Genomic DNA, 27931 nt, shown 5'->3' on the forward strand with positions numbered 1-27931 from the left:
GTCCCATGCGGTTCTGTATGAATTTTAAGATGTGGTTTTTCTGTTTCTGAAAAACAAAAGCAGCTGAGATTGTCATAGCAATTGCACTGAATCTATATTTCAATTGAAAAAAAAAAAAAAAAAAACCTTTCTCATTTAGGTCACTGATCCGTTGTGAATTAAATTCTGTGTAAGGTATCAGGTAGGGATACGCACTCATGAAAAAGATCATTCTCTGCTCACCAGACGGAAGGAGGGCCTTTGCCATCAGTCAGCTGCCTGGGCGAGCACGGCCTGGGCTTGGCTCAGTTCACTCGCTCTTAGTTTCTCTCCCTGTGCCAGTAGAATTCTTCACTGGTAACTGTAGCTTTGCTGGGCACCGAGTGATCTTGTTAGTCAGCCTTCCCGTCTTGTTTGCTTTGAAGGCTGTTGGCTGTTCTAGGTGCCTTGCGTTTCTGCATCAGTCTTAGAATCAGCTTGTCAGCTTAGCCCTTTAGAGCAATGTTGAGAGGACCGCCGTCTTAACATTCCTGAGTCCCAGTCTTCATCTGTTTAGGTCTTCTTATCAATGTTTTGTGTATTTTTGTGCAGTGATCTTAGATTTTTTTTTTTTCTGTTACATATTCTCTCAGACATTTTACATTTTTAAATGCCGTCGCCAAGGTGGATGGGATTGGTTTCTGCCATCTTCATTTTGGATTTGTCACTGGTCCGTAGAGCCGCGGTTTTTGAATAGGCTAGTCAGGTATTTCCCCGGTTGGATGGATTCTCCGATGGTGGGATGGATTCTCCGGTGGTGGGATGGATTTTCCTGTGGTGGGATGGATTCTCCGGTGGTGGGATGGATTCTCCTGTGGTGGATGGATTCTCCGGTGGTGGGATGGATTCTCCTGTGATGGGATGGATTCTCCGGTGGTGGCCTTCGGCTTTTTTTTTTTACACACACTGTGATAGCAGCTCAATGTCATTGTGACTTTACTTTCTCCTTTCCAGTCCAAAAAGATTTTTTTAAAAAATGTTTTTTTCTTGCCTTGGCCCCTGAGAGGGAGCTCAATAAGGTGAGTGAGGACAGCGGCCCCCAGTATTGAAGGCGGCTGTAAACTGCTCCTCTGGCCAAGGTGGAGGAAAAGAAATCAGTTCTTTGCGGAGGGTATTCATTTTACCAGCTGCTGCTCTGGAAGCTGGAAACAGAGAAAGGACAGAATATTCCTGGAGCACCTGCAAGAGCCACGCACCTGTCCTCGTTGCCTCGCTGAGCCCCACGTGGCGGCCAGCAGGTAGCTGGGTGTGCTCCCTCTATGCCCCACACAGGCAAACTGAGGTCGCACAGCTGGTTCCTTAGGCTGGCTTTGAACTTGCCCCTGTACTCTGGCTGCCTAGTGAATGAGAGACAAAAAAATGAGCAACCAGCCATGCAGCTGCTGTTCTCATCAGCCAGACTGTGAGCCTGAGAGCAGAGGGTGCGTACTTTCTGCTCCAGGGCCTGGCATGGAGCAGAGTGCCAGGAGCTGGGGCAGGGCAGGGTGAGTGGAACGCTGAACTGGGCATCGCGTCTACCTCCCCCTTCCCGTTGCTCATAAAGCCTGTCTGTCGCCTCCTCGCCTTCCTTCTGACATCTGCTGAAGAGAGGGCGCTTCCTCCGGCCCCTGACAGTTAGGAGGCAAGTGAAGATAAGCGTCAGAGCCCTCGAACACTCCGCATAGCAGGCCGTACGCCGGGGCTCGTGCCTGCCGCGCCAGGATGAGCAGAGCCCGGTCCCCACGGGCAGCAGCAACCCATGTCGGCAGGAGGTGTGGCCTGGCCTGACCCGTGTCCTCAGGCCCCAGTTCCCGAGGAGCACTGGGAAGCTGTGATAAGGAAGCTCCTCTTTCTGGAGGCCTTGGGGAGAGACGGGTCTGAGGCTGGGATGCAGCTTCCTTCTGCACTGGCACAGCCTGTGACCTTCGTACCAGCTTCTGGTGCCTTCCCGCTGGTAAAAGCAGCTTGTCCTCTTTGCCCTGGCTCTAGGGACATCCTCTGTGTAGCTGCTGCTTGTCCAAACCTTGGGTGCCTGAGTCCCTAGTTCCTGTTGGGATTCCTTGGTTGGAGGCCATAGGTCCCAGCTCTGATGTGTGTTGTTAGGATGCTGGGGGCTTGGGGGTGGTGAGCCTGAGGGAGGGGGGCAGCAGCTGGAGAGCCAGGCTGCATAGAGGCCTCCCTGGAGTGTGAGAAGCCGGGACCCCCATGTAGGAGACCCACTCAGCTCAGTACTCAGCACTGTCTTCACAGGCAGTCGTGGGCAAGAAAAGGGGACTCCCCAGTAAGAGGAGGACGACTGGGGACAGTCAGCTGTGTGGCTGTCTTTCCATCCCACTTGCCCGTCAGTCAGTCCAGGCTCCCCATGAAGCAGCTCCACCCTTTCTGTCCACCCCTGAGCCCCACAAGCCAGGCCTTTGCACCCCTCAGTGAGAAGCCCTCCTGCAGTCCAGAGGTTACCTTTGTGCTCCTTCCCCTCCCCTCCCAGTGACTGTAACCAGGAGTCTGTCAATTTTGTTGATCTTCTTTTTAAAACCTTCTTTTGACTGTTGATTTTTCTCTATTGTTTGCTTTCTACTGCATTGATCTCCTTTCCTGTTGTTATTATTTCCTTTTTTCTACTTACTCTGGGTTTAATGAGCGGGGGCCAGGGCGGGCGTGCTTTCAGCTCCTCCGAGCGGCTCCGTTTGGATCCGGGATTTGAGGTGCCTTCTCTCCTGGCCTGGTTCTGCCTGCCGAGGGCCCTCTGCATACCACAGGCGTGGCCCCAGAGCTTTGAGTGGGGCGCAAATGCAGGGTTGGGGACCTTCTTCTTGGGGCATCCGCCTTTACTCTCTGAACTCGAATTTAGGGTTCTATCTTTGATTTCTGGGCTCTCAGTGTGGCCCCAGCTGGGGCCTGTACTTGGGTCAAGCCCGGAGAAACGGTGGACTCACCACCTACTGCCGCTTCCTCCTCTCCCAAATGTCCTTGGGCTGGTCTCGCCTTCTCTTTAATGCAGCCGGGGACCGAACCCGGGGCCTCACAGATGTGGGATGCTGCTGTGCCGCCTCCCAGACTCAGTTTTCATTCTGAAGCTTTTATAGAAGCTGGAGGAAGAAAGGCAGAGAGAGGAGAGAGAAAGACCCTGGCACAGGTCCGCCATCCACGGAGCTCCTCCATGCAATCCTGGTCTTTCCAGGTGGTGCCAGGGATCGAACTCAGGGACCAACACATGTAGCCGCTGAGCCACCCTTAGACCCTGCACCCGCTATTAACACTGGCCTGAGCAAGAGGCAGTGCTGCATATTAACATCCTGCCTTGAAGCTCGTGAGCACCTCCCCACTACCCAGCCTTTGGAGTCTGGCCCCGTCTCCAGTCACTCACCTCCCCTCACACTGGGCTCAGGCCCAGAGGCACCACTGCCACCCCAAGGCAGCTTTTTCTTGCACCTGGACCTGCCCTTGACCATAGCTCTTCCATGCCTCATGCCCAGCAGGGTGCTGCGCACAGTCTGTTAGCACCAGGGGCAGTGGGCAGCCCTGGGCTGGTGTGTCCACGTGTGGGAGGCTGCAGGCATGATGCTGGCCTGGCACCCAGTCCCCCCTCCACGGAACTGAGAGCTGACTCCTGCTTCTTCAGGACACTTCAGACTCATTTTGTCTCTCCTTGAGCAAGGGGAGAGTCTGCCCACTCCTGGGAAGTGAAGAGATCAAGCCATGTCCTGCTACCAGACAGGAGAAGAACGGGTCTGGGTTAATGTCCGGATGGGACAATGTTCTTGCTCCTAGCTATGTGAAGAGCCGGGGACATGCTTGTTGAGGACAGCGAGGGCCTCTCTCTCTCTCCCTCTCCCTCTCCCTCTCCCTCTCTCTCTCTCTCTCTCTCTCTCCAGGTGTTAGTGCTGTCACTCACTCTTCTGAGCCTTTGCTGCAGAAAAAGATTTTCTTTAAAAATACATAAAAATATTTGGCCATCGGGTATTGATTAAAAGGAGAGAAATATAGAATGTGCACTTATTGAACTCTGAAGGCAGGTCAGGAGCTTTTGTAACTGTGATTCTGTCGATCAGATAGAGAAACAGAGGCGCAGACAGACAAGGCTCTGTCCCAGGGCCCTGAACATAGTAAGGTTTCAGAACCCACCTCACTGTCTCTCTCTCTCTTTTTTCTTCTTCTTTTTAAAAATTTCTTTATTGGCGGATTAATGTTTTCCATTCGACAGTAAATACAATAGTTTGTATATGCATAGCATTTCCCAGTTTCCCATGTAACAATACAACCCCCACTAGGTCCTCTGTCACCCTTTTTGGACCTGTACTCTCTCCTCCCCCCCACACACACCCCTGAATCTTTTACTTTGGTGCAATACACCAATTCCAGTTCTTTTTTTAAAAAAAAAAACTTTGTATTTTTATTAGGTAGAGATGGAAACTGACAGGAGATCTGGAGGTGGAGAGGAAAAGAGAGGCACCTGCAGCCCTGCTTCATCATCTGTGAAGCTTTCCCCACTGCAGGTGTGGGGGCCGGGGGCTTGAACCTGGGTCCTTTCACATGGCAACTTGTCCACTCAGTGGGGTGCACACTCCTGCCCAGCCCCAAGCCCATCTCTCTGACTCAGAGTATCCAGTGGCCTGTCTTGCTGGAGGCACTTGAATGAGCACCTCTTCTCTCTCTCTCTCTCTCTCTCTCTCTTTTTCCCTCCAGGGTCATTGCTGGGCTCGGTGCCTGCACCAGGAATCCACAGCTCCTGGAGGCCATCCCCCCCCCCTTTTGTTGCCCTTGTTGTTGTAGCCTCGTTGTGATCATTATTATTGCTATTGTTGATGTTGCTCATTGTTGGATAGGACAGAGAGAAGTGGAGAGAGGAGGGGAAGACAGAGGGGGAGAGAAAGACAGACACCTGCAGACCTGCTTCACCGCCTGGGAAGCGACTCCCCTGCAGGTGGGGAGCCGGGGGCTCGAACCGGGATCCTTACGCCGGTCCCTGTGCTTTGCGCCACCGCCTGACCCCTCTGTCTTTTTCTAAACCTGCTGCCTGCTGTTTGTGTCTGTCTTCTCCTCTGCATGCAAGAGGCCACCTGTGCATGCCAGGGCCATGTCCTTGGTTCAGCAGAGCATGGCACCTGTTCCCTTGCCCAGAGAGCCATCCCTGGCACCTCTACACTGACGCCTGCTATCTTGAAACTGCCTTGGCGTGCCGTGCAGAGTGAGTGGTGAACGAGGCCTTCCCGTGACTGTGAGCTGCTGGTTCTGACAGACCTGGAGGGCTCAGGGCTGTGAAGTCCTCAGAACGCGTTTTCCAAAGGAGAAGTGGTGCTCTCTTGCTGTCCTTTGCTGAGAGGGGGACTCGGGTGAACGGAGGACCCTCGGTTCTTGGAATCGCCGTCACCCTCTTGCTCTTTCCGCTCTGTGGCAGCTTTGGGAACAGGCCGCTTCTCAGGGGAAGAGGGTGCCTGCAAGTGTGGCTGCAATCAGCCAGGGTAGGAGAGGAGCCTCCTGCTAGCGTTGGGCCTTCCTCGCCATCACTTCAGGGCGAATGGGATGCAAACCCAGCATCATATCCGAAACCCAAAACTCTTAGGCCTTGTTTGTTCGGGAGCCAGATGAGCAAGTGAGGTTCCTTCTGGGCTGGGTCTGCTTCCTCGCTTGGCCTAGGGACAGGAAGGAGCCTTCTGGCTTCTTCCAGAAACTCGATACTGCTCTTAAAGACGGAAGGCTTGCCACTAGTAAGGAGATGCATTGACGTGTTAATCCCCAAAACAGCTTCACAACAATATCCTAACAACCACTGCTCTGCTGGAGTAATTTGCACTGTGCATTGCCCCCAGTGCTGCCTTAATCAGGCCCAGTGGAGAAGGCACACAGGGAATGGTGTGGGGACCGTTCTGTCTGTCTGAGCCTGAGTGTCCACCCCCTGTGCTGCAGGAGGGAGCCCGAATCAGGGTCCCCGGGGGCAGCCCCTGCGTGGATAGGGCCACCATGGTGACAGCTGGAAAACGGACACGCTGGACTTTCACCTGAGGTCATTTCAAGAAGCAACTTGAGAGCTTGAGTGCAGGAGGGACTCGAACCCAGGGACGCTCTCCACATTGCTGAGCGAGAACTGGCCCGGAGAGTGGATCTCGGTGTGAAGATTTTATCTAAGGAAAATGGTGGTGTGAGACAGAGTTTTGCATCACCTGCCGTTATCTATGCCTGGAAACTGGGACCAGCTGCTCCTGTGTGACCTGGTGAAGACCCTGGTGCCCTGCTCCTTCAGTCAGGAGGTTTGGGCTGCTGCCTCTTGGCAGACCAGCTCTGACTCTTGACTCGCAGATTTGATTTCTCAAAGAGATTCTGGCTTCAGCTGGGTGGTGGCGCTCGCACCTGGTTGAACGCACGTGTTACAATGCATGAGGAGGTTCAAGCCCCCGGACCCCACTTGCAGGGGGAAGCTTCACAAGTGGTGAAGCAGATCTGCAGGTGTCTCTCTGTCTCTCTTTCTCTCTATTACCTGCTTCCCTCTTGGTTTCTGGCTGTCTCTCTCTATCCAACAAATAAATAATGATAATAATAAAAATTTAAAAAAAACGAAAAGAGATGCTGGCTTCAGACGGGCTTCTTTGACAGCTCAAGCCCCTTTCACACCTCCCAAGAAGGCAGTGGCAGCCTATGGCCTTGTCTCAGGTGACCCCAGTTCTGCCCCTGGGTCTTGAAGATGCTGCATTTGCTCCACATCTCCACCACCCAGCACCGTGCCAGACAGCCTGGCGTGCCTCGGGACTGCTACTCTCACCAAGCTCCCACATTGCCTGGCAATCAATAGCTCTAGATCAATCTGCCTCACAATAACTAGAATAATTATAAGACATATTTACGTGCGGCGGGAGGACAGATGGGGGAGACAGTCCTGTTTGCATTGTGAGAGAGAGAGAGAGAGACACGGAGGGAGAGAGAGGGAGGATATGCCAGGCTCTTGATTGCCTCTGTAGAAATGGCTGTGGCTGTCGTGGTGAATGGGGGGATTGACAGGTACAATAGCTGGGGGCTGGCCAACTGCAGGGAGGCTGGAGGGGCAGCCTTAGAGCTGCCCAGAAGCCAGGGAGCTCCAGCACGGGCTGTGGTTCTGAAGCCTGCCCATCGTGCCTGCGTTGTGCTGCGGTTTCTGCTGCCATGACTGGGGGCTGGGTTGGTCCCTCTGTGACGTGTCATTTACTCAGTGCCCAGACTGTTGGGATGGTGAGCCCTGGAGCCAGAGCCAGGCCTCTACCCCTGAGAAGTCACTGGTGCTGTGTGTGAGTGAGTGTGTGACTGAGTGAGTGAGTGTGTGAGTGTGTGAGTGAATGTATGAGTGTGTGAGTGAATGTATGAGTGTGTGAGTGAGTGTGTGAGTGAGTGTATGAGCATGTGAATGAGTGTGTGAGTGAGTGTATGAGTGTGTGAGTGAGTGTATGAGTGTGTGAGTGAATGTATGAGTGTGTGAGTGAGTGTATGAGTGTGTGAGTGAATGTATGAGTGTGTGTGAGTGTGTGAGTGAATGTATGAGCGTGTAAGTGTATGAGCATGTGAGTGAGTGTGTGAGTGAGTGTATGAGCGTGTGAGTGAGTATATGAGTATGTGAGTAAGTGTGTGAGCACGTGGGTGAGCATGTGAGTGTGTGTGAATGTGTGGAGTGTATGAATGAGCATGAGTGTGTAAGTGAGCGTGTGAATGTGTAAGTGAGCATGTGAGTGAGTGTGTGAGCGTGTGAGTGTGTGAGAGTGAGTGTGTGTGTGAATGTGTGGAGTGTGTGAATGAGCATGAGTGAGTGTGTAAGTGAGCGTGTGAATGTGTGAGCATGTGAGTGAGTGTGTGAGTGTGTGTGAGTGAGTGAATGTGTGTACTCGCACGCACCTCCCTCTTAGAAACAAGACAGCCCCGCTACTGGCCTCCAGGACCCCAGTCCCCCAGGAGGGACTTAGTAAGGGGTGCCAAAGGAAGTGGCTTGGTCCTGGCAGTGGAAGAGGAGCGGCATGTAGACAAGACCCTGCAAACACTACTGGCTGGGCCAGCAAGGTGCAGAGAGAGACTTTCCTGGACATGACGAGCAGCAACCAAGCCCCCCCCCCCCCCCCCCCACAAATCAGGGTGGCTGTGCAGAAGGGGGCAGTATTTTGTGGGTGAATGAGACAAGTGTTACTTCACTTTCTGATGCCCATACTCCCAAGAGGTCGCTCAGGCGGGAGTACCAAGATGAGGCCGAGGGAGCTGGGCCATGGCACACCCGGTTGAGCACACATGTTACCATGCACAAGGAGCCAGGTTCAAGCCCCAGGTCCCCAGCTGCAAGGGGGAAGCTTCACTGGTGGCAAAGCAGTGCTGCAGGTGTGTCTCTTTCCTCTCCCTCTCTCTCTCTCTCTCCTTTCCCTCTCAATTTCTCTCTCTCCTGTCTTAAGCGGTGCCTCTGGGCTTTGGATCTGTGCAGCCACAGTGAGAAGCAGCAGGCAGCAATGAAGGAGCCCGCCTCCCGCCCTCCTCCCTCCCGCGCCTCCCTCTCCCTCTCCTTCCAGCCTACAGATCTTGATACCAGGGAAGCTGCCTTGGCCCAGCTCTTGCTTATTTCAAGTGGCATGTTGTTCCCGGGCGCCGGGAGCCAGCCCCTGCCTTACTTGCAGGCAGGGATTTGACTCTCCATCATTACTTTTTAAAAGGTGTTCAGCTAGAAAATTGCATATTATTTCCTCTGTAAAGGTTTCTCCGGCCGCCTTTGTGCACGTGCAGCTGTCAGAAGCGCGGCAGGGATGGTGTGTGCCCGCGCCCCCCATGCACCACGCGGGGAGAGAGATAATCAGGCCGTCCTCCCCGGCAGCAGCCTTCCAGCTCGGCTTTTCTGAGTTGGATTAAAAAAAATAAATAAGTCAGATCATATCAGGCTTCCTGCTTAAAGCTCTCCAGTGGCTTCCTGGAGCTCCTGGGAGATAGTCTCTGTGCCCTCCTGAGCATGCCCTGCCCACCCTTGACCCAGCTTCTGTCCAGCTGTTGGTTTGTCCTGCTCTCCCGGTGTCCCCAGTGGGTCGCCGCCCTGCCCACACCAGGGCACTCATGCTCCTTTGTTCAGTGCTGGCCACCTAGCACCCCGGGGTCTTGGTGGGCCTCCCTGCCCATGGCTCCGCTCTTAGCGGACCATCCATGTGTGCTCAGCCCCTGTCCCTGGGCCCCTGCTCTGCCATCACTGCCTTCACCCTCATCTAGCTCACGCTTAGGCGCTAGGTGCTTGTGATTGGCTGAGCAGAGTTGTTTGGACAGGGAGAGGCAAAGGCCGGGATGGGGAGGAGATGGAACAGGGATGCTGAGACGCGGCCACCTGCAGGGTGGGCCAACTGTGCCAGGGTGCGGCATGGCATCTGAGTCCTGTCACAGGTAGCATCTGCGGGCTGTCACCATGCAGGTGAGCCCCTCTGCTTCACTGCCAGCCTGTGCTTATCTTAGCCCTCTGCTAGCCCACCACCACCACCACTAAAGGGAGCTGTGCACCAGAGTGGTGATTAACCCCTAGCCTTAGCTCTCCTGTGCCCCCAGACTGGATTCCTAGCTGCAGAGGTGGGCATGTGGTTTCCTGAGATGCTCTTGCTTTGGGAGATGGCACTAGGTATGACTTCCTCACTTCTCTCAGTCTACCAAATACTGGCTGTGCGGTGTGGGGGGGTGACGTGATTAGTTTACACTGCATAGGTCTTGCCTTCCAGTGGGCCCAGCATTCACTCGTGCTCTGCCCCACGGGGCTGTCCGGTGATGAAAGGAGGGTTTCAGATGAGACTGACTAGCCTTTCACAGACGCTCGCGGCTGCGTTGATAGACTCGGCGCTGCTTATTCCTGGAGCCTCCTTGGATGCTGTTCCCTCTTAGGAGCACGTTGCCCCCCCCCCCCCCACACACACACACATCTGGGTGCTTCCGGGAGGAAGTAAGGCGGCAGGGAGCAGGTACTTTGTGGATCCAGTGTTACCGTGTCTACTTTTTCCCCCCGTCTTCCTCCACGTTGTCTTGTCCTTCTCTTACTCGGTCTCCACAGAGGACAGCAGATTCTGGTTGCTTGGAGGCCATCAGTCCTGTGGTCCTTTATGTCCCAGGGCTCCTTCCCTCCAGCTCTGGACACCCCAGGGTGGGGGCTCAGCCTTGCCCGTTGGGGGAGGACGGGTGTGATCAGACTCGGGCCCTCACAGGCATCTCCGGGCAGCCCTCCCCGGTGACGAAATCAAAGGGGGCAGCACGGCAGCCTCCGCCTAGACGCCAGCAGATAGTTTTGTGATCGAATGTGTTGGTATGCTTCTAAAAACCCCTTCTGTTTCATTAGTTTAATCCCCCCTGCTTAACACTGCATTCTATTTACATAACCACTGTATTCTATTTACATAACCACTGCATTCTATTTACATAACCACTGTATTCTATTTACATAACCACTGCAGGGCATTGGTTCAATCCCCACTGGTTCATGATATGTTTTTGCTCCGCCCCCTCTCTTTGTCACACTCTGATTTTCACCAGTCACTTTTCTCTCCACCCTCTCTATGTCACATCCTGTTCACACCCCACTTGGCAAGTATATATAAAGACAGCATTGTTTGTTTTAGTTTAGTTTTTAGCTTAGCTTGGTATAGATTGCGCTGCGTCCTGCATGAATAAAGAGATACTGCGTACAACCCAGCCATGAGTCCCGGGTCGTCTGTTACCCGCCCGTGAAGCCAGCCCGGCGAAAACAACATAGCCCGTCGAAAACAACAGAATGTTTCATCAAAGCTCCTTGCGAGGCATCAGTAACTCTCCCACCAGGTGATGAAGAGCAGAGAGGAGGCAGGGTGCACTCCCTCTCTATGGTGCTGGGTCCTGGGGTCCCCCGTGTGTGTGTTCCGCCTCCCACTCTCTGGCCAGGATGGGACTCATGTGATGGTCAGTGAGGGGATGTCTGTGCTTCTCTAGGCCTAGCTAGCTGCAGCCCGCCTCCCAGGGTGGGGACCCCGGATCTGTGTGCACCCGTCTGAGCTGGTAGCTGACGGAGGGAAGAGCTAGGTACTGTCAGGGTGATTTCTCCTCATAGCAGGCCCATAGCAGGCCCACCCAGGCATTCCTTCCCAGGGCCCTGCGGCAGGCATGGCAGACTCCAGCCGAGTCTATGACGACAGCAAGGCTTCCCCACAGCGAGCACCCCACTGGTTGTCCTAGAGCACAGTCACTCCAGCACATTTTGAAACCCAAGGCCCATCACCACCCCAATGTGCCCTCTTCATGCTCCATTACCCCCTCCCCAGGCCCAAGCTGCTTCTCGGTGATGTCACTCGTTTGATTGTTTCAGCAGACATTTACCCACGGGGCACTAGGGAGAAAGCAGTAAACACAGCAGAACCCCCTCCCCACTGCACCTCCAGGAACTTACTAGAAGGTGTGCAAGCTGGTAATCAGATAAGCAAACACACATGTTGCCACCTTCCAACGCATCTCTGTATGCACACAAGGACATACACATTGCGAGCTGGCATCTGGCAGTGCTCGGCAGCTTATGTACGCATATCCGTGCGCTAAATGCCGTATTGGTCACGTGAGTGTGTGCAGCTTGCAGACGTGAGTCACAGACACACAAGGTGGGCCGCTTTGTCTATCTGTCTGTCTTCCCAGCACAGGTAGATGCTGTGTCCTGTTTCCAGGAGTCAGTGTGTCCTTCCTCGTTCTTGCATTCATCTCTTTGCCTTGTCCTGTCAAATCCTTTCACCTCAGACCTCTGGGTTTTTGTGGGCATCACATCTACTCTAGACTGACAGTCGGCCTTTTGACTGAGCTCCAGACCTCAGGTCTTTTTTTCTTTTCTTTTCTTTTTTTCTTAATATTTTGATGATTTTATTTCAGTATACCAGTTTCCTGTGCAGTCCTCTATAGTTAGAACATCTTTATCAATATATCATTCAAATATCATAAAAGCGGACATTGACAGTAATCTTGCAGGGCTAGGTGGTGCTGCGACTAGTTACGTGCACATAACTAGTGATGTCCAACCAACATCACAGTCTGAGCTTAGAACATTTTCACCCTCCAAGGTCTAGAAGTCCTGTACGCCTGCACAGTCACTCACACTCTCCCCTCTCCTCAGCCCCTGAACCTCGCTAATCTGCTCTCTCTATGGTTGTGCCTGTTCTGGACAGTTCCTACAAATGGGGTTGTGTGAGAATGTGACCTTTTGTATCTGACTACTTTCATTCAGGGTTCACGAATGTTTTCAAGTTCTACGCACATTATAACGTTTATCGGCACATAAGTGATTTTGACACCCGAATAATATCTCACTGTATGGATAGACACTTTTTATTTATTTTACTAATTTGTCCATCAGTGGGCACTTCAAGGCTGGGTATATTAATAGTGATGGCTGTACAACCACCGAGTCACAGGTTTGTCAAAGTATGTGTTGGTATGTGAATGATACATCAATAGAAAGGTCCCAGCACATTCCGAACATGAATCATCTGGTGGCAGTTACCACAGGCATTTTAAGAAGGACATACTGGTGTGATGAGGGAAATTGGACATGGATATGTCGCCTCAGTGAGTGGGAAATTGACTTGCCACCCAGAATATCTCGGCATCGCCTCAGTACAGAGTACCTCAGATCATCTCTAAGTTATATTTGTCTTTGAGATTTGCCTTTGCAGTTCAAAAGCCTATCATCCATTATGGGATGAGTAGCTGTTTTCTTTCATGGTTGGATGTTTGATAATAACACTTTTATCATCATGGTTATCATTCTGGATTACCATTTACTAGTCTTAAAGACAGCAGTGGACTGAATCAAATGCATTGTTTGCATAGTCTCATTTCACTTCGCCACCAATCATGAAATACAGGTCAAATTCATATCTCCTCGTAGTACAGATTATAACTGATACTTAAAGACTTTAAAGTGTGAATGTGCCAAAGTCAGTAAACTGAAGTAGCAGATCGGGTATAATAAAAGCTCATTTCCCCCCCTAATTCTAAAGCCTGATCTTTTAAACTATGACTCTGTCATCTCTTCAAAACAGAATACCATCTAAAAGGGAGATCTCTATGGGACTTAAGTTAGATCCCTTGTCGGTCCCACAGAGCCTTTGAAGTGTCACTGTGACCACCACTCACCTTTCCATAGGTGTGATCTAATGCCTTCTTGCTCAGAGTAATACTGCCTGGGAGCTTGCAAAAGCTGTGCAGCCTGGGGCCATCCTATATCTGTAGAGCAGAGTTGTTATTTATTATGATCCCAGATGATTCAAATATACTTGAAGAAATTAAGAAACACTGTCAATAATATGCAGTCCTAGAGGCATCGAGTTTGATGACTTAAAATGCAGTGATTTTATATGATGGAAACATCATGCAGGATATGTTGATGTGGTGAAGTGGTTGAGGGTCAGCAAACCCGTGTTCACACTTGTAGATTGCTGGGACCTGGAGAATTATCTTCATTTACTCATCCCTAAGATGAGGACATTTTGTTTGTTTGTTTCAGTTTTCAGAAATAAAACTGTTAAGATCATTAACTTTCCTCTTGGATACTTGACTGGCCGTATCATTTTTTTTTTTTTTTTTTTTTGCTGCATGACTTTTTTTTCTTTTGCTTGATAGGAAAGATAAATTGAGAGGGGAGAGGGAAAGAGAAAGAGAGACACCTGCATCACCGCTTCATAGCTCGTGAAGCTTTCTCCTGAAGGGAGAGACCCAGGCTTTGAACCCAGGTCGTTGTCCTTGGTAATCTGTACACTCAACCTGGTGTGCCACCACCATGCTCCAGAAACTTTCATTCTTACAGCTTTGAAATTTCTTTTTTCTCCTTTATTGGGGGATTAATGTTTTATATTTGACAGTGAATACAGTCTGTACATGCATAACATTTCTCAGTTTTCCACATACCAATAGTTGCCCTTGTTGTTTTATTGTTGTAGTTATTATTGTTGTCATTGTTGGATAGGACAGAGAGAAATGGAGAGAGGAGAGGAAGGCAGAGGGGGGAGAGAAAGACACCTGCAGACCTGCTTCACCGCCTGTGAAGTGACTCTTCTGCAGGTGGGGAGCCGGGGGCTCGAACCGGGATCCTTACACCGGTCCTTGCGCTTTGCGCCGCCTGCACTTAATCCACTGCACTACCGCCTGACTCCCAAAAATGTATTTTTTCTTAGTGACATATAGTGAGAACTTTGCTTTTTCACAGAACATAGTAAGAAAAATAATGGGTTCCCAAAGACATTCCCTGCTTCTCTCCAGAACCTGCGAATATGCTTTCTTACGTGGTAAGAGGTACTTTGCAGGTCTGAGTGTGATGTGTAATGCAGGGATTATCCATGTGGCGCCAGTGTGATCTCAAGGGTCTTTATCAGGAACATAAGAAAGAGCAGAGTCAGAGAAGCAGACATGGAGTAATGTGGACCCTTGAGCCAAAAAGTATGGGTAGTCTTTAGAAACTGGAAAAGACAAGGAGAGAGATTCTTTTCTAGAGCATCCAGAAAGATCCAGACTTGCTGTCTCCATAGGGTCCATTTGCATGTTCTGACATCTAGAACCTTAAAAGAAGAAGAAGAAGAAGAAGAAGAAGAAGAAGAGGAAGAGGAAGAGGAAGAGGAAGAGGAAGAAGAAGGAGAAGAAGAAAACACACATTGTTTTAAGTGACTAAATTCCTGGTGTAACAGAACAGAAAACTAATCCAAGGAATGGAGTATGCTTCTGTTTAGTGTGATTGCTGATGTGCTTGGGTTTCTTCTACTGTCATAATAATTTCTTTCTCTGTGTTCCATTGGTTCCTTGTCCCTTGGTGGTTCTGCTCTTGAGTTTGGAGGGTGTAGTTGGAAAGAATCAGTGTATGTGAGAATTCTTAGCCTACTCTATTGGCTTTTTATATCTGTTTTTTCCCCATTTCTACAGCTGTTGCTTTAGGGATCATTATTTTTTAAACCTATGACACTCTGTTAAAAATATTCCATGACTTCAGAAATTATTTAAGAACTTTGTGAAAACACCCTGCTTGGGACTTTCCTGAGTTTCTTGAATCTATTATTTTTTCTCTTTTATTAATTTTTGGAAATTTCCTGGCCTTTAGTTCTTTATCCTTTTGCCTCATTATTCTCAACCACTAGGATTCCAGCTAAATTTACTCTAGACCGTTTGGTATTGTCCTGTAGATCATGGATACCTCCTTCCATTTTATTTTAAATTCTTCCTGTTCTTCTTGACACCAGGGTTATTGCTGAGACAGAGGCTCTATGATGACTCCACCATACCCAGAAGCCACTTTTTTTCCCTTTTTTCTGTCTGTCTGGTAGACATGGAGAGAAATTGAGAGAGAAGCAGAAAGAAGAGAGACACCTGCAGGCCTGCTTTACTACTCATGAAGCTTTCCTCCTGCAGGTGGGGACTGGGGCTGAGCCTGTGTGCTCCCATATGGAACATGGGTGGGGTGCTCTACTGGATGAAACACCACCCAGCCCCTGTTTTAAATTCTTTTGTCTCGTTATGTTTCAGTTTAGATACTTTCTGGTTAATTCTTTTTCCAAGCTCATTGATCCTTTTACTATGCCATTCTGTGCTAAAAGTTTTTATTATTATTATTATTTATTTTTTTAAATGTCCACTTGTTTCTATTTTATAGTTTTGGGTGATGTCAGTGTAACTCATGGAGTTAGGATCCTTGAAAGTCTTCTCTTCCATCAAAGCAGTGAAAAGGGTCAAATTCTATTTTTGAGAACTCTAAAAGTCAACCAGAGGTTAGCAGCAATCCAGGAACTTTTATTCAGGGGGGAAAAAATGAACGAATCTCAGTAAGAGCAGTGAACTTGGCAGCATTTTAAGTGATCCTGTTCCCATATTGTGATTCCCAAGTAGGCAGTCATTTTGAAAACCAATAGCTTCAGTCATGGTAAGAAAGAAAAAGAAAGAAAGAAAGGAATGGAGGGAGGGAGGGAGGGAGGTAGGAAGGGAGGAAGGGAAGGGAGGGAAGGAAGGAGAAAAAAGAAAAACCTAGCCACCTAGGAAGGGCTTGGATTTGGAGTTTTTTGACATCCCCACACCCACAGAACTGCCTTTATTTCACATATTTGCTGGCTCCCTGAAAGGCCTCACTTGCAAGAATATGTTTATTTGGCCTGATTCAGAGATAACCCAGTGAAAACAGTCTCCACCCTGCCCCCCCCCCCCCCCAGGATATTTCTCCAAAACCGTTGGAGGCAAGTGTTGGACATAGCAGCTGCCTGGAGCTGGGTAACGGTTTTGGAGAAAGCGCTGGGCAGTCTCGAGCACAGAAGGGAAACCTAGAGAATGAGATAGCCTCAGGAAGCCTCAAAAGCCCCAGCCTACTCCTGGGAGTCTGGAAAGTCACAGGGATGTCCAGGGCTGCGTGCAAAGATCCTCCGAACTCCACACCTAGACATATCATAATCACACTGTCAAAAGCCGGTGTCAAAGAGAACCCCGAAAGTAGCCAGAGAGGAGGGACTCACCACATAAAGGAATCCCTAACGAGTTTAACAGCTGTTTGGACTCCTAAGTGACAGAAGCCAAACAATGTCCCATCTCCCAGCGGAAATTCTCCAGGCCTTCGCACATGGCGCCTACCTTTGTCTGCTACATTTTTTAACGTGTTAATCACAGCTACTTTAAAGTCCCTCTGTGTTAATTCTAACATCTGGGCCTATGACTGCATCTGGTTCTGCTGAGTATTTTCTCTGTGTGGTGGGTCATTTTCTTCTTCTTTTTAATTTTTCTTTTTTGCTATGTGTTGTTAAGTATTTGATGGTTGTTCAACCTTTTGTGTAAAAACAAATAGTAGATTTTATGTTCTCTGGGTTCTCTCTCTCTTCCCTCTTCTTTCCCCCCCTCTCTCCCCCCCCTCAGATTTATTTACTTTTAATGAGGAACAGGGAGAGAGAGACCAGAGCACTGCCCAGCACTGACTTACTGTAGTGCCAGGGATTAAACCGAGGACCCCTAGTGCTACTTAGAAGACTCTTCCACTTCCTATCACATTATCTCCCTGGCCTGATTTATCTTTTTATTTTCCACTTTAAGGAGTCGGGCAGGCACAGCGGGTTAAGCGCACATGGCACAAAGTGCAAAGACCGGCATAAGGATCCCGGTTCGAGCCCCCGACTCCCCACCTGCAGGGGGGTCATTTCACAAGCGGTGAAGCAGGTCTGCAGGTGTCTGTCTTTCTCTCCCCCTCTCTGTCTTCCCCTCTTCTCTCCATTTCCCTCTGTCCTATCCAACAATGACGACAACAATAATAACTACAAAAAAAAAAAAAACCCAAGGGCAACAAAAGAGAATAAAATAAATAAATTTTTTTAAAAGATTCATTTGTTGATTTTATTATAGGAGAGTGAATGAGAGAGAGGACAAACCAGAGCACTGCTCAGCTTGAGCATGAGGTGGTATCAGGCCTAAAGCTTCAGCCTCAGAGACCCAGAGACCTCAGAGTACCACAGCTTGGTACTCTGATAGACTCAGCTCTCTCCCTGGTCCTTACTGATCTGTTTGAACACCTTATGCTTACATTTAAAAATTGTATTGGAAATTTGTAACACTGGCTAAATATTTGATGGTGTCCAGGACTAAGTATTGTTACTTTGGGGTATGCAGGACCCTATGATTCTGTTTGCATAAGTAAAGCCCTGATCTCCTGGGGGAGTATATTCAAGTATGTTCAAGAAGGTGATGTCAGAGGGCAGGGGAGGGAGGGGGTCGAAGTGGAGAAAGATTCCTTTAGTTTATAATTTGCAGTATTGTGGTGGTTGTCTAGGCTTTTATTATGGTTCTCTGCCTTGTGCTTAACTTTGGATGTAATCAAAAGTTTTAAAAAGTCCTTCCTCATAGCATCCCAGAACATTAATTTCATCTAGAGTGAATTCATATTCCAGTTGCAGCTTTTATAAGGGGCCTATCTGAGCTCAGAATGTCTTTCCATGTTGGGGATTTGGTTTGGATATATATATATATATATATATAATTTGGTATTCTTGGAACCAGGTGGTGACATACCTGGTTGAGTGCACTTGGACCTAGTTTTGAGCCCCTGGTCCCCACCTGCAGGGGAAAAGCTTTGTGAGTGGCAAAGCAGGGCCGCAGACACCTCTCACTCTCTGTCTTCCCCTTTCCTCTCAATTTCTGACTGTCTCTATCCAGTAATTAAATAAAGATAATATTAAAAAAAATTTACAAAGCAACTTTGATCCCCCCCCCTTTGTTTTGTTGTCTCTGTTATGTCCCATCTGGCCTTTTTCTCCCTGCCTCGCCTTTGGGGGTTGTTGACACCTGCACCCAGGTGGCTTGGATCTCGTGGCACCCATGGCCCACTGCTCCAAAGCTGGGCTCTGGACCTGGGGTGACCTGGGAGCTGGGACTGCAGTTCGTGGACAGAAACCAGACTCAAGCACATGGAACCCACAGCCCCACATGAGGGTCTTGGGGAGTTGTGTGCATTAGCTTCTTATTTGGGGGAGCCCCGCCTCTGTACAGCAGGCATGCCACTCTGCATGCAATTCCTGTTCTGTTGGACATTTTCATCTTGTCTTTGAACCCGGCCCTGCCTTTCTGGGTTTCTGCGCCTGCATTTTATCTGCCCCGGCAGTGTGTGCAGAGCGGAGTAGGTGCATCAAAGTGTGAACTCACTGCACTCTCTTGACTGTCGGAAGTCCTTGACTAAATCACTAAGGATTCCTTTCAATTCCTCCATTCAAAGACCATAATCCACCAAGTAGATCTTCATAATGGTGATATTTTACCTTTGTATTGGCGGCAACATGCTTTATTCAGTATTTTTTCTTTCCCCCAGAAGACTGTCTTGGAACTGTCCTTAGAGAAAATAGCATCCAGCTACCCCACAAGTTATTCTGTCTGTGGTCTCCCCAGCATGCCCTGCTCTCTGAAATTATCTTATTTATCAGCACAAGCATTTGTCTCTCCCACTGGGATCTAAGCTCCACAAGAGCAGAAACTTTCTCATTTCCCTCCTGTGTTCCCCAGCCCCTTTACAATAGTGCCTGTCACAGGGCAGACACTCACTAATGTGTGGATAAATTACTGAAGCAGCCACTGAAACCTGCCTGAGCTCCCTTAGTGCCACGGCCATGCTGAGCAGGGAATGCTTGCTGCGGGACTCTTGTGCAGGGCTGGGGCAGCTGTGCGCAGTGGTCAGGCTCCCTTCATCAGGACCCAGCTCTGGCAGCCCTCCCTGGGTCCACCAGGCATCCCGCTACAATCTACACTGGCACCGTCTTCATTTCCTACAGTCTCTTCTCATAGGTCACCTTCTGCCCACTGTCAGTCATTGGATCTCATTAGATATCTCAGATGAGCCGAACTGATGGGGGTGGCCTGACAATGGATGAAGTGGAGGCCACCTCACTGGCTCCCAGGGTGGAGGCCAGGCCTTTGGGGAGCTGCTGGGGTCAGGCAAGGCCCTTCCTTCCATGGAGCTGCCAGCCCAGCTTCCGGTCCAACTCCTGGTCCTGCTTCCGGTCCTTCCTAGCTCTCTGAACCCTTAATCACTTCCTCACTTGATAACAGCTTAGCTGTATTGCAGATTAAACAGACCATAAAAGGATGCCTCTGTTTTCGTGTGTGTGTGTGTGTGTGTGTGTGTGTGTGTGTGTGTGTGTACACGTACATACGTACACACAGTCTCTGTGGTCTGAGGAAGTCATACAGCAGGGGAGCTTTGCCTTCCTCCTCGTCCTGGCGTAGATGTCCATGCTGGCAAAGCCCCAATAGCCACGAGCTGAGCATTCCCGGGGCCTCTGCCTCGAAGAGCCATCTGATGTTTGGGTCAGCTGGAGGGCAGACGTGTGGAATGCCCTCCCTGTCTGCTGTCCCTCCGGCCCCAGAATGCCTGCCAGCGGCAGGCCCTCGTGACAGCCTTCCTTGCTGTTGTCATCGCCCTGCTCTGCCTAGGACTGTTGGCTGGAAAATGGCAGAACGGGAGCCCTGGGAGATAGTCCTGTTCTGGCTGCTTCACTGTGCCGGACCCTGCTGTCTCCGAGGGCACAGGGATGCCAGTGGTTCAGCGCCGGCTGCTGGCGGCCCAGCACAATTAGCCCTGCTGCATTCCTGGGACTCTGCCTCAGCCTCGCGCTTTGAGCTTTGAGCAGCCCTGCGAGAAATCCCCAGCTTTCAGTCGCACTGTTTGTGTTTAGCTTTCCTGAAGTGTTGGCATTCCACAGGCATTCCAGAAGCCTTCTTGGCATTTTTTTTTTTTTTTTTTTTTTTTTTTTTTTAGATCTGCTCCAACTGCCTCTGGAGCCAAGTTCCCTCTCAGCTCTGCAGGTAGAGGGGAGCACACAGCCAGGGAGAATAGTGTGCCAGAGGCCAGGCCGCTCAGTGGCCAAGTCCCTCTCAGGTGTCAAGTGGTCAGCCTAGTGCCAAGCCCTGCTGGCCAGACGTGGCCCTCTCTGCCTGTGCCCTTCTTTGGTCGCTGCTGTGTGGTCAGCAGGCTCAGTACCCACTCCCCTGCTGGCACTGCAGAAAGATTTCCTGCCCGGAGGTTAGCATCACCAAGGTAACAGGCTTTCCAGAACAGCAGTGCTTGTCTTACCTGGTGGTTTTTGAACACTTCAGACTCATGTTCTGATGCCCTGGTGTGCTTGGAGGGAGGCAGTTCAAGACTAGAGCCAGAGGACATAGGTTCAAGCCCCACCTCGGTCATCAGCTAGCTCCGTGCAATCGAGAGAAGCAATGCAGGGAGCCCGGAACAGAGCTCAGGTTTCTGTAGCACGGCCGAGTCATCTGGGACAGGGAGATAGAGGGTGTTTGCTCAGTGTCACCCTGCCAGCTTCCAGGTGGCCTGCCCAGGCTGGCTTGCTACGGGAGACATCTGGCTGTGTGTCCCAGCACTTCTGCCTTTCCCCCCAGGATGCTGGGGTTCTGGCAGCGTAGTCGTGGGTGCAGGTTGTCCTTTCAAGTGCCTCACCAAAAGAAAGGTCTTTCAGGAATAGGAGACAGTGCGGTGGTGGTGCATAGGTCTGCATGTGAGAGTTCAGGTTCAAGCCCCAGCTTCACCAGTAGCCAGAACTGAGCAGTGCTCTGCTTGTGGGGGTGGTTGGGGGCGGACGTCCAGGCTCAGAGCTAGAGCTGGTGGCATGCTGTGTGTCCTGTGTGTCTCTTCCAGCCTGTGGCGGTGGTTCCCCAACCAGAACCTGAACCTACTGAGGCTCCTCTCTTGTGACTAAGTCTAGGACAGCCTCTGCTGCCTCCTCCATCACAGGGGCTCCTAACACCCTGTTTACGATGTGGAGACGCTGCAGGGATGAAAGATTCTTCTGGAAGCACACTGTACACGTGCAGTAAATGCTAATACTTGTCCTCTGCGGCTGGGTTCCTCTGGCCATTGCTCCTTGGAAGGCCCAGAGTGCAAATTAAACAACCAGACATGCAGGGTGACCTGGCATACCATCAGCTTTGAATCCGGGGTCCCTCCAGCCCTCCCAGTGGATGCTGCCAGGAGCAGAACCCCTCCTCCGTGCCTCCCTTCAGCCCCAGCCCGGCAGTGCAGCCGCTGGCTAACCTGGGCTTTGTTCTCTCCCCACCAGGCTCGGGAGCTGGAGAGCCGGGAGGCAGAGCTGAGGCGCCGAGAGACCTTCTATCAGGAGCAGCTGGGGCGCATCGAGAAGAAGGTAAGAGCTCACGCTGGGCCAGCCCCTCCAGCCTGGGGCACAGGGAACCTGCTGACCCCAGAGACCCGGGCCCTGGATAGCCGGCAGCCCACCGCCACGCCCCTCCGCTGGCTGCAGCAGCTGCCACGCCCCCCGCCTTTCAACAAGTTGCCTTCACAGCCATAATTGGATTTTAATTGGCCCGCTTTCTGGTGAATGCGGCTGGCTGGCTCTGCTAGAGTTCAATTTTAGGGGAAGAAAAAGAATCTACTTTCACCACAGGGCGGTGCTGAGACACCCCGTATCCCTGCCTCGCTTTAGTTAAGCTGTGGTGGGTAAAAATAATAATAACGTGCGGTCGCGCCATACAAATATACTAAAGTTGTCTTATTGATTTTCTCGGGGGAGGGAGTCTGCGTGGAGTGCAGTGTGCCAGTACCCAGTCTGCCCCGTGGAGACGCTGAGGCTGAGCCTCAGGGTTGCACGAGAGAAACCAAGGCTCAGCACCGTCCTAGGGTGCTGGCTTCTCTCCCCCAAGCCTATGGTGACTGGAAAATTCATTTGGTAACTTGGTTACTCTAGAGGGTGGGGCTTGGTTGATGGTGACAGGTTTTTCGAAGAGATAGCTTAAGACGCGGGAGGGGTGGCTGGGAGGTCAGAGCAAGCCACTCTCCCTGGCGCCCGAGACAGCATGCCAGGCAGGCTCGAGCCATCAGCTGCTCGCAGGCAAATCTGGGAGACTCGTTTGTCACGGTTTGGAGCTTTGAAAATTGACAGTTTGCTGGAGGGGCCTGATTTCCATAGGGGCTTCCACCCGGCCTGCCGGAAACAGTGGAGCCCTGCAATTCCAGGCCATGAAGACTGAAGGGGGGTAGGGCCTCCCCGCCCCCGGTGGAAACCTACCTGCCTGCCCACCCTGGGAGCCACAGTCACAGACATGAGCACAAGCATTGCCGGCGACAGCCCCACATCCCTGAGTGGCTCAGAGAGGTGGCCCTTAACAAGCAAAGGTTTGCTGCAGCCACTGCTCGCCTGTGCAGATCTGACTATTGCTGCTAATGACGATTTGAGATCCTGGATTGAGGGGGGGGGGGGCTCCACCAGCCATAGCTCTAATGATCACAGTTGCCCATATGGCTCACGAGCACAGATTTTTGTTGTTACTGTTGTTCTGTGTGCAGTCCCGAGGCCTCCCGCTGTGCCCCTCCCTCTTGGTTTCCCTCTGGATCTGACTTCTAGAAAGAAGCATGTGTCTGTTTGGGGTGGAGGGGAAATAGCCTCAGCATTTTCCCTTCTCTAATTCCCGTTTCCCTCCCTTGTCATTCCCTTGGCCTCCGCACTCCAGTTCTCCTTACTGCCAGCTCGCGGCTTTGCAAGAGGGAAGGATAACTGTCCTGCTCAAGTTCTTCTGGGTCCTTCTCCTCACTCATCAGAAAGCCAGCTCTAGATTCCCCAAGCTCTGCAGACGTGTGTGTGTGTGTGTGGGGGGGGGGTGTCTGCTATTGTTTTGTTTTAAAATCAGGTTCCCTATATGATTGTGAACCTTTGTCAGATGCTTCCAGAGAGAAGAGGAAGAAATGCAAAGTAGGACCTTCTTTCTCATACATCTGCATTTGGCCAACACTGGGACTAGACATTGTGGGACTAGAGATGGGGGGACGGAAGGTGAGCTGGAGCAAGGGGAGAAGAGAGAGACAAGATGACGGGCCTAATTGCATCAGTCTTTGGGGGGGATAGAAAGGTTTTTGGTCTTCTTTGTGGAGAATTTCATTCCTGTAATGGCTGGGAAGATGGGAAACACGGTTGCCTGACAATCTTTTTTATTAACTGTTGCTTTTACGTAACTCTACTTTCATTCTCTGAATACACTCAAACCTTGACATTCACAGTTCTGTCCACATCACTTTCAGGACTTTCCAATAATTTTTCTCCTTTTCTTATCTTTTCTTTTCTGTCTTTCTTTCTTTCCCTGTTGCCTTTCAAGTTTAGAAATTGATGGTGGGAGTCTGTGCAGAGGCAGAGGGGGAGCTTGGACCAGCTGCTAAATCGTATCCCTGACCTTCCAAAGTAGCAGGCGTGGTGGCAGGTGGAAGGAGGCAGGCGGGGAACCCTGCTGCCCCACCGCCCTACCCAGCTGAGACTGTTCTGGAATGCCAGCCCCTGGTCATTGGCAGGAGAGGAGAGCCTGCCTGTAACCCAGCCCCATGTTCAAGCAGAAGGAGGCTCCTCGACCCTCTGCTGTTGCAGCGTTTATCCCCCCGGTGATTATTCTCAAGTGTGGAGACCGCATCTTGTAGGGCTCCAGGGCTTTCTAATCTTTCTGAGTAATTGTTCCTCACGCCCACGCTGCAGGATCTAAGTGAGAAGTGCTTCTCCCTCAGCACAGAAAGCAGCGAGCTGATGGGAACGTAGGGGCCGTGGCAGGCCTTGGGATGCTTGCAGGCAGCTCCCACACATGGAGTTGGGACGCCAAGTGACCTTGGGTGGACAAAGCTCCATCTCTTCATCTGTCAATGGGCCTTCTTCAGGGAGTCGGTGGGGTGGGGAGGGACTGTGACTGCAGTGTGTCAGTGGGTGCTGGGTGTCCAGCCACTGGTGGCTTCCCATCTATTGCATAGTGGGGAGGGACCCAAGTCCCAGCGCCTCTGGCCTGGAGTTAGCAGATGAGTGCTCCCGGGAGGGCTGGGGACTTCTCTCTGCACCTCCCTGGGTTCTCACAGGGCATCGTCTACCCTGATGTTATTCACAGGGGTCCACTCAGCACGCAGGGCCCACCAGGGGCCTGTGCACGACGTCATGGAAGATGCCCACATGCCCAACACATGCGGGAATGGGGCTGTATTCCACTTAGGTGTGTGGCGCGGGTCGGTCAAGTCCTGGCCTCTGTGACTGTCAGGATCAGGGTGACCGGTGTTGACCGTCTGGCCAGCACTTGTTCCTTTCGCTCCCCTAATCCCTTCCCTCCCTCCCTCCCTCCCTTTGTTTCTCTGTCTTGATGTGGTGATCAAGCCCTGGCCACGTGTGTGTGTGTGTGTGTGTGTGTGTGTGTGTGTGTGTGTGTGTGTGTGCGTGCGCGCGCGTGTATGTTCTGCCCCTCACTACATCCCTGATGCTCTCTGATCATCATTATTTTTTCCCCCTGTTAAGATGCATTTACTTACTATGAGAGAGAACAGAGTGTTACTCAGCTGTAGTTTAAGGTAGTACTGGGGATTGAATCTGCAGCTTCCTGGGCCTTGGACATGTAAGTCACAGAACTTACAACAGGTTGAGCTATGGTTCTGACCCTCTCTGGCCTTTATTTATTTATAAGATAGAGACAAAGAGGCAGAGAAAGAGAGAAAGAAACCATAGCTTTCTTCAGTGCAGGGGTGGGTCTTGCACATGGCAGAGCTGCATGCTGGCCACGCCAGTTATTTTTCTGGTCCCCTCTGGCCGTCTTAGCTGGTCTTCCAGAGCCACTTCTCAGCTGTGCTTTGTGATTCCTGCAGAAAGCAGAAGTACTCAGTGTGGACTGGGTGACTTGCAGCCCTTTGGGACCCATGTGATGTCTTGTCTCCTGGTGGGAGCCACAGGGCTGAGTGGCTCCGAACCGGACCCTGGCCACCACGGAGCTGGAACTGGCAGGCCCAGAGCTTGTCTTTGCCCTTGACTCTGGGGCCTTGCGGAGTACACCAGAAATGAACAAGGCTTTGGAGTCCAGACAGCTCAGCCTTTGCTCTGCCTCGAGAACTTACAGTCCCAAGTAAACTGTTTAAATCTCATATACTCAGCGGCTCCTTTTTGCAATGGGAATGCGGGGCCTGGCCACATTGGTTAGGGAGCGGGTGGCCCGGTGGGTAGCGCGCCATCAGAGGGCCCACTACGGAAGCAGCCGCTTCCTCTCGTGCCACTTCCCTCCCCTTTCCTGCCTTTAAGAAATAGCCGTTCAAGACTTCTGTGGTGATTTGACTCTGCTCAAGCCTGGGCACAGAGATTGTCCAGACAAATGGGATCCTGCCTCCTGGTGAAGCTGCTCTCGAGGGAGGGAGACGTGAGGGTAAGGACGCCACATATGACCAGGAAGCCTGCCAGCTCCTTACAGACGGCCTCGAGCATCCCAAACTCAGCATCTGGAAGGTGGAGAGGGCATTTTTCAGGTCGTGCTTCCATGACTGAGGCAGGAAGGAAGGGAGACACTGGGTTCGGGGCTCTGTCCTCAGGATGGGCAGCTCACACCCTGCCCCCAGCACCCCACGGGCAGCACCCTGCCCCCCTCCTGGCTCTCCCCGCTTCTCCGTGCTCCCTTCTCCTGAGGACGCTGTCATGTGGCTCCTGCCCAGCCACAGCCTCTGCACTGACAGCCCTAAGCAGCCCACTGCCTGCCGTCCCTGGGGCAGCCAGTCAGAGCCTGCTCAGGAAGCGGGAGCCGCTCCCAGCGTTAAATAGGAGCAACAGCACTTCTCACGAGAGGATGGCAGCCCCTTCCTCGTGGCCACGTGGGCTGGGCCAGCCCTGGACTGCCAGGGAAATGCAGGAGCAGGCACAGACTGGCAGAAGCCAGTGCTACCTTCAATGCAGCCTTCAGAGCAGCCCCACGGCCTGGCCTCAGCAGGAGAGTCGCTCAGTCACAGTGGCCTTCATGGGGGAGGTTCCCCCAGGAAGGAGAAGGGTCAACACTGGTGGTCATGGGGTTTGTCTCACCATAGACCCAAACAGAAGGACCATGCCCCGGGAGAGTCCTGGGCTCACGCCCTGGGCACGCGCAGTGGATGGGCCCCAGGCTCTGGCAACCCTGTTGTGGTCCCCGGCATAGGTGGCTCTCCCTGTCTGGCCAGTGCAGGTCCAGCAGCTCAGAAGCTTTGCTGGACTGAGTCACAGGGTGACTCATTGCCCAGGATGGGGCTGCTGCGTCTGGCCTAGAATAGGTGCTCAGTAAACGTTTGCAGGAATAAAAGGCAAGTGTACCAATGCAAGCAGGAAGCAGTGATGGAGTGGGGGTTCCGGGAGGAGGGGGTGAGCCAGGAAGAGCAGGCTTCTTGGGGGAAAGCCATGCTAGGAGACTGAACAGGAAGCAGTGGGTAGCTCGGGGGCAGGAGGAAGAGGGAGCGAGGCTTTTCTGGGTGGAGGCCATGTGAAGGGAGCTGGGTGCTGAGGCTGGAAGAGTCCAGTGGGGTCAGGCCCTGAGGGGCGTTGGGTGACCGGCCAAGTACATCTATCCTATGAGGTAACATTCACAGCTCTTGAAGGGCTGTAAGGCGGATAGAGAGAGAGGGAGAGAGAGAGAGAGATGAGCTCAATTGTCCAGAAGAATAATGGTCCTGTTAAGGGGAAAATTCGGTGAGCTACTGCACTGAGGGATGGGCTGACCCCGGATGATTGAGAAGTGTCAGACCCGCAGCTCTCTGTCCTCCTGGGTGACGCGGTGTCATGAGCATCTGCCCCGTGCAGGGCTTCTTTCACAGGACCGAGCGCTAATCCTAACAGCAGCCCTGTGGCACAGGCTGTACTATACCTTTGACCAAAGCAGAGACATGGGGTAAACCAGCTGCCCAAAGCCACACGACTGGAGGTGTGAGTCAGAGCTCGCAGGCCTTCTCTGCTCACTCCACCACACCACAGGAAGGCGAGTTCTAGAGAATTCCACCCATGGTGCGCACTGCCGCAGCTCAGCGAGGGCCAGGATGAGAGAGGCTTCCAGAACAATGGCAGTACACGGCCATGATGTGAGCATGGCCCAACAAGGCCCTGTCCCGATTGAGGAAGGGCTCTTTCTCCCAGTCACTGCGGGAACATTTCTCTTCCTGCTCATATCGGCTCAGATTCCCCCCGAGACTTTTGAAGGTGGCTATTGAGACCAGATGCTCTCCACTAGGTGAGCTAAAGAGGGCTTTCCACACCCCCAGTGCCCCCCACACCCTGTACCATTTGGTTAATTGTACCAGCATAAAATTGTCATTGATCTGTTCCTGACATTGTACTTTGAGTGAAAGAATATATTCCTTAGGACAGCTTTTTTTTTTTTTTTTTTTAAGGCAAGAATGGGCCTTTTATACCTGTGCTGGTCATACCCAGATCCTTTCATAAAGATCATCAGTGGAACAAGGAGGTACAAAGGCAGTGGGAAATGCTGGGCCAATCCAGTTCCTCTGGCAGATAAGAAGCCAGCCCCCAGGCAGTGAGGGGTTTTAGATCCAGAGGTATCAGGGGTATCAGGGTTTGAAATACAGCAGCGCTCCTTGCTGGCTTTATAGCACAATCAAGTCACATAAGCTCCCCCACACACACACACCTCTGTTACAAGAGAGACTGTGATAATGACTTTTCCAAGATAATACGGGGTGCTGTAGAGGATGAGTCTG

The 27931-nt window shown here is 51.6% G+C and overlaps 1 protein-coding gene across 3 annotated transcripts in view; it reads left to right on the top strand.

Moving 5' to 3' along the window:
* CHCHD6 (coiled-coil-helix-coiled-coil-helix domain containing 6) overlaps positions 1-27931 on the top strand; it is a 236273-nt gene that overhangs the window by 113621 nt on the left and 94721 nt on the right. For 2 of the 3 annotated variants that reach the window (XM_016189914.2, XM_060180274.1), the window contains exon 5: positions 21528-21611. The exons of the other annotated variant lie outside the window; for it this stretch is intronic. In XM_016189914.2, the coding sequence (XP_016045400.1) occupies positions 21528-21611 (84 nt within the window). The remainder of the gene's footprint in view (positions 1-21527; positions 21612-27931) is intronic. 3 annotated transcript variants of the gene reach the window in all.

The sequence above is a fragment of the Erinaceus europaeus genome, chromosome 21 (genome assembly GCF_950295315.1).
Source record: "Erinaceus europaeus chromosome 21, mEriEur2.1, whole genome shotgun sequence".
Taxonomy (NCBI): Eukaryota; Metazoa; Chordata; class Mammalia; order Eulipotyphla; family Erinaceidae; genus Erinaceus; species Erinaceus europaeus.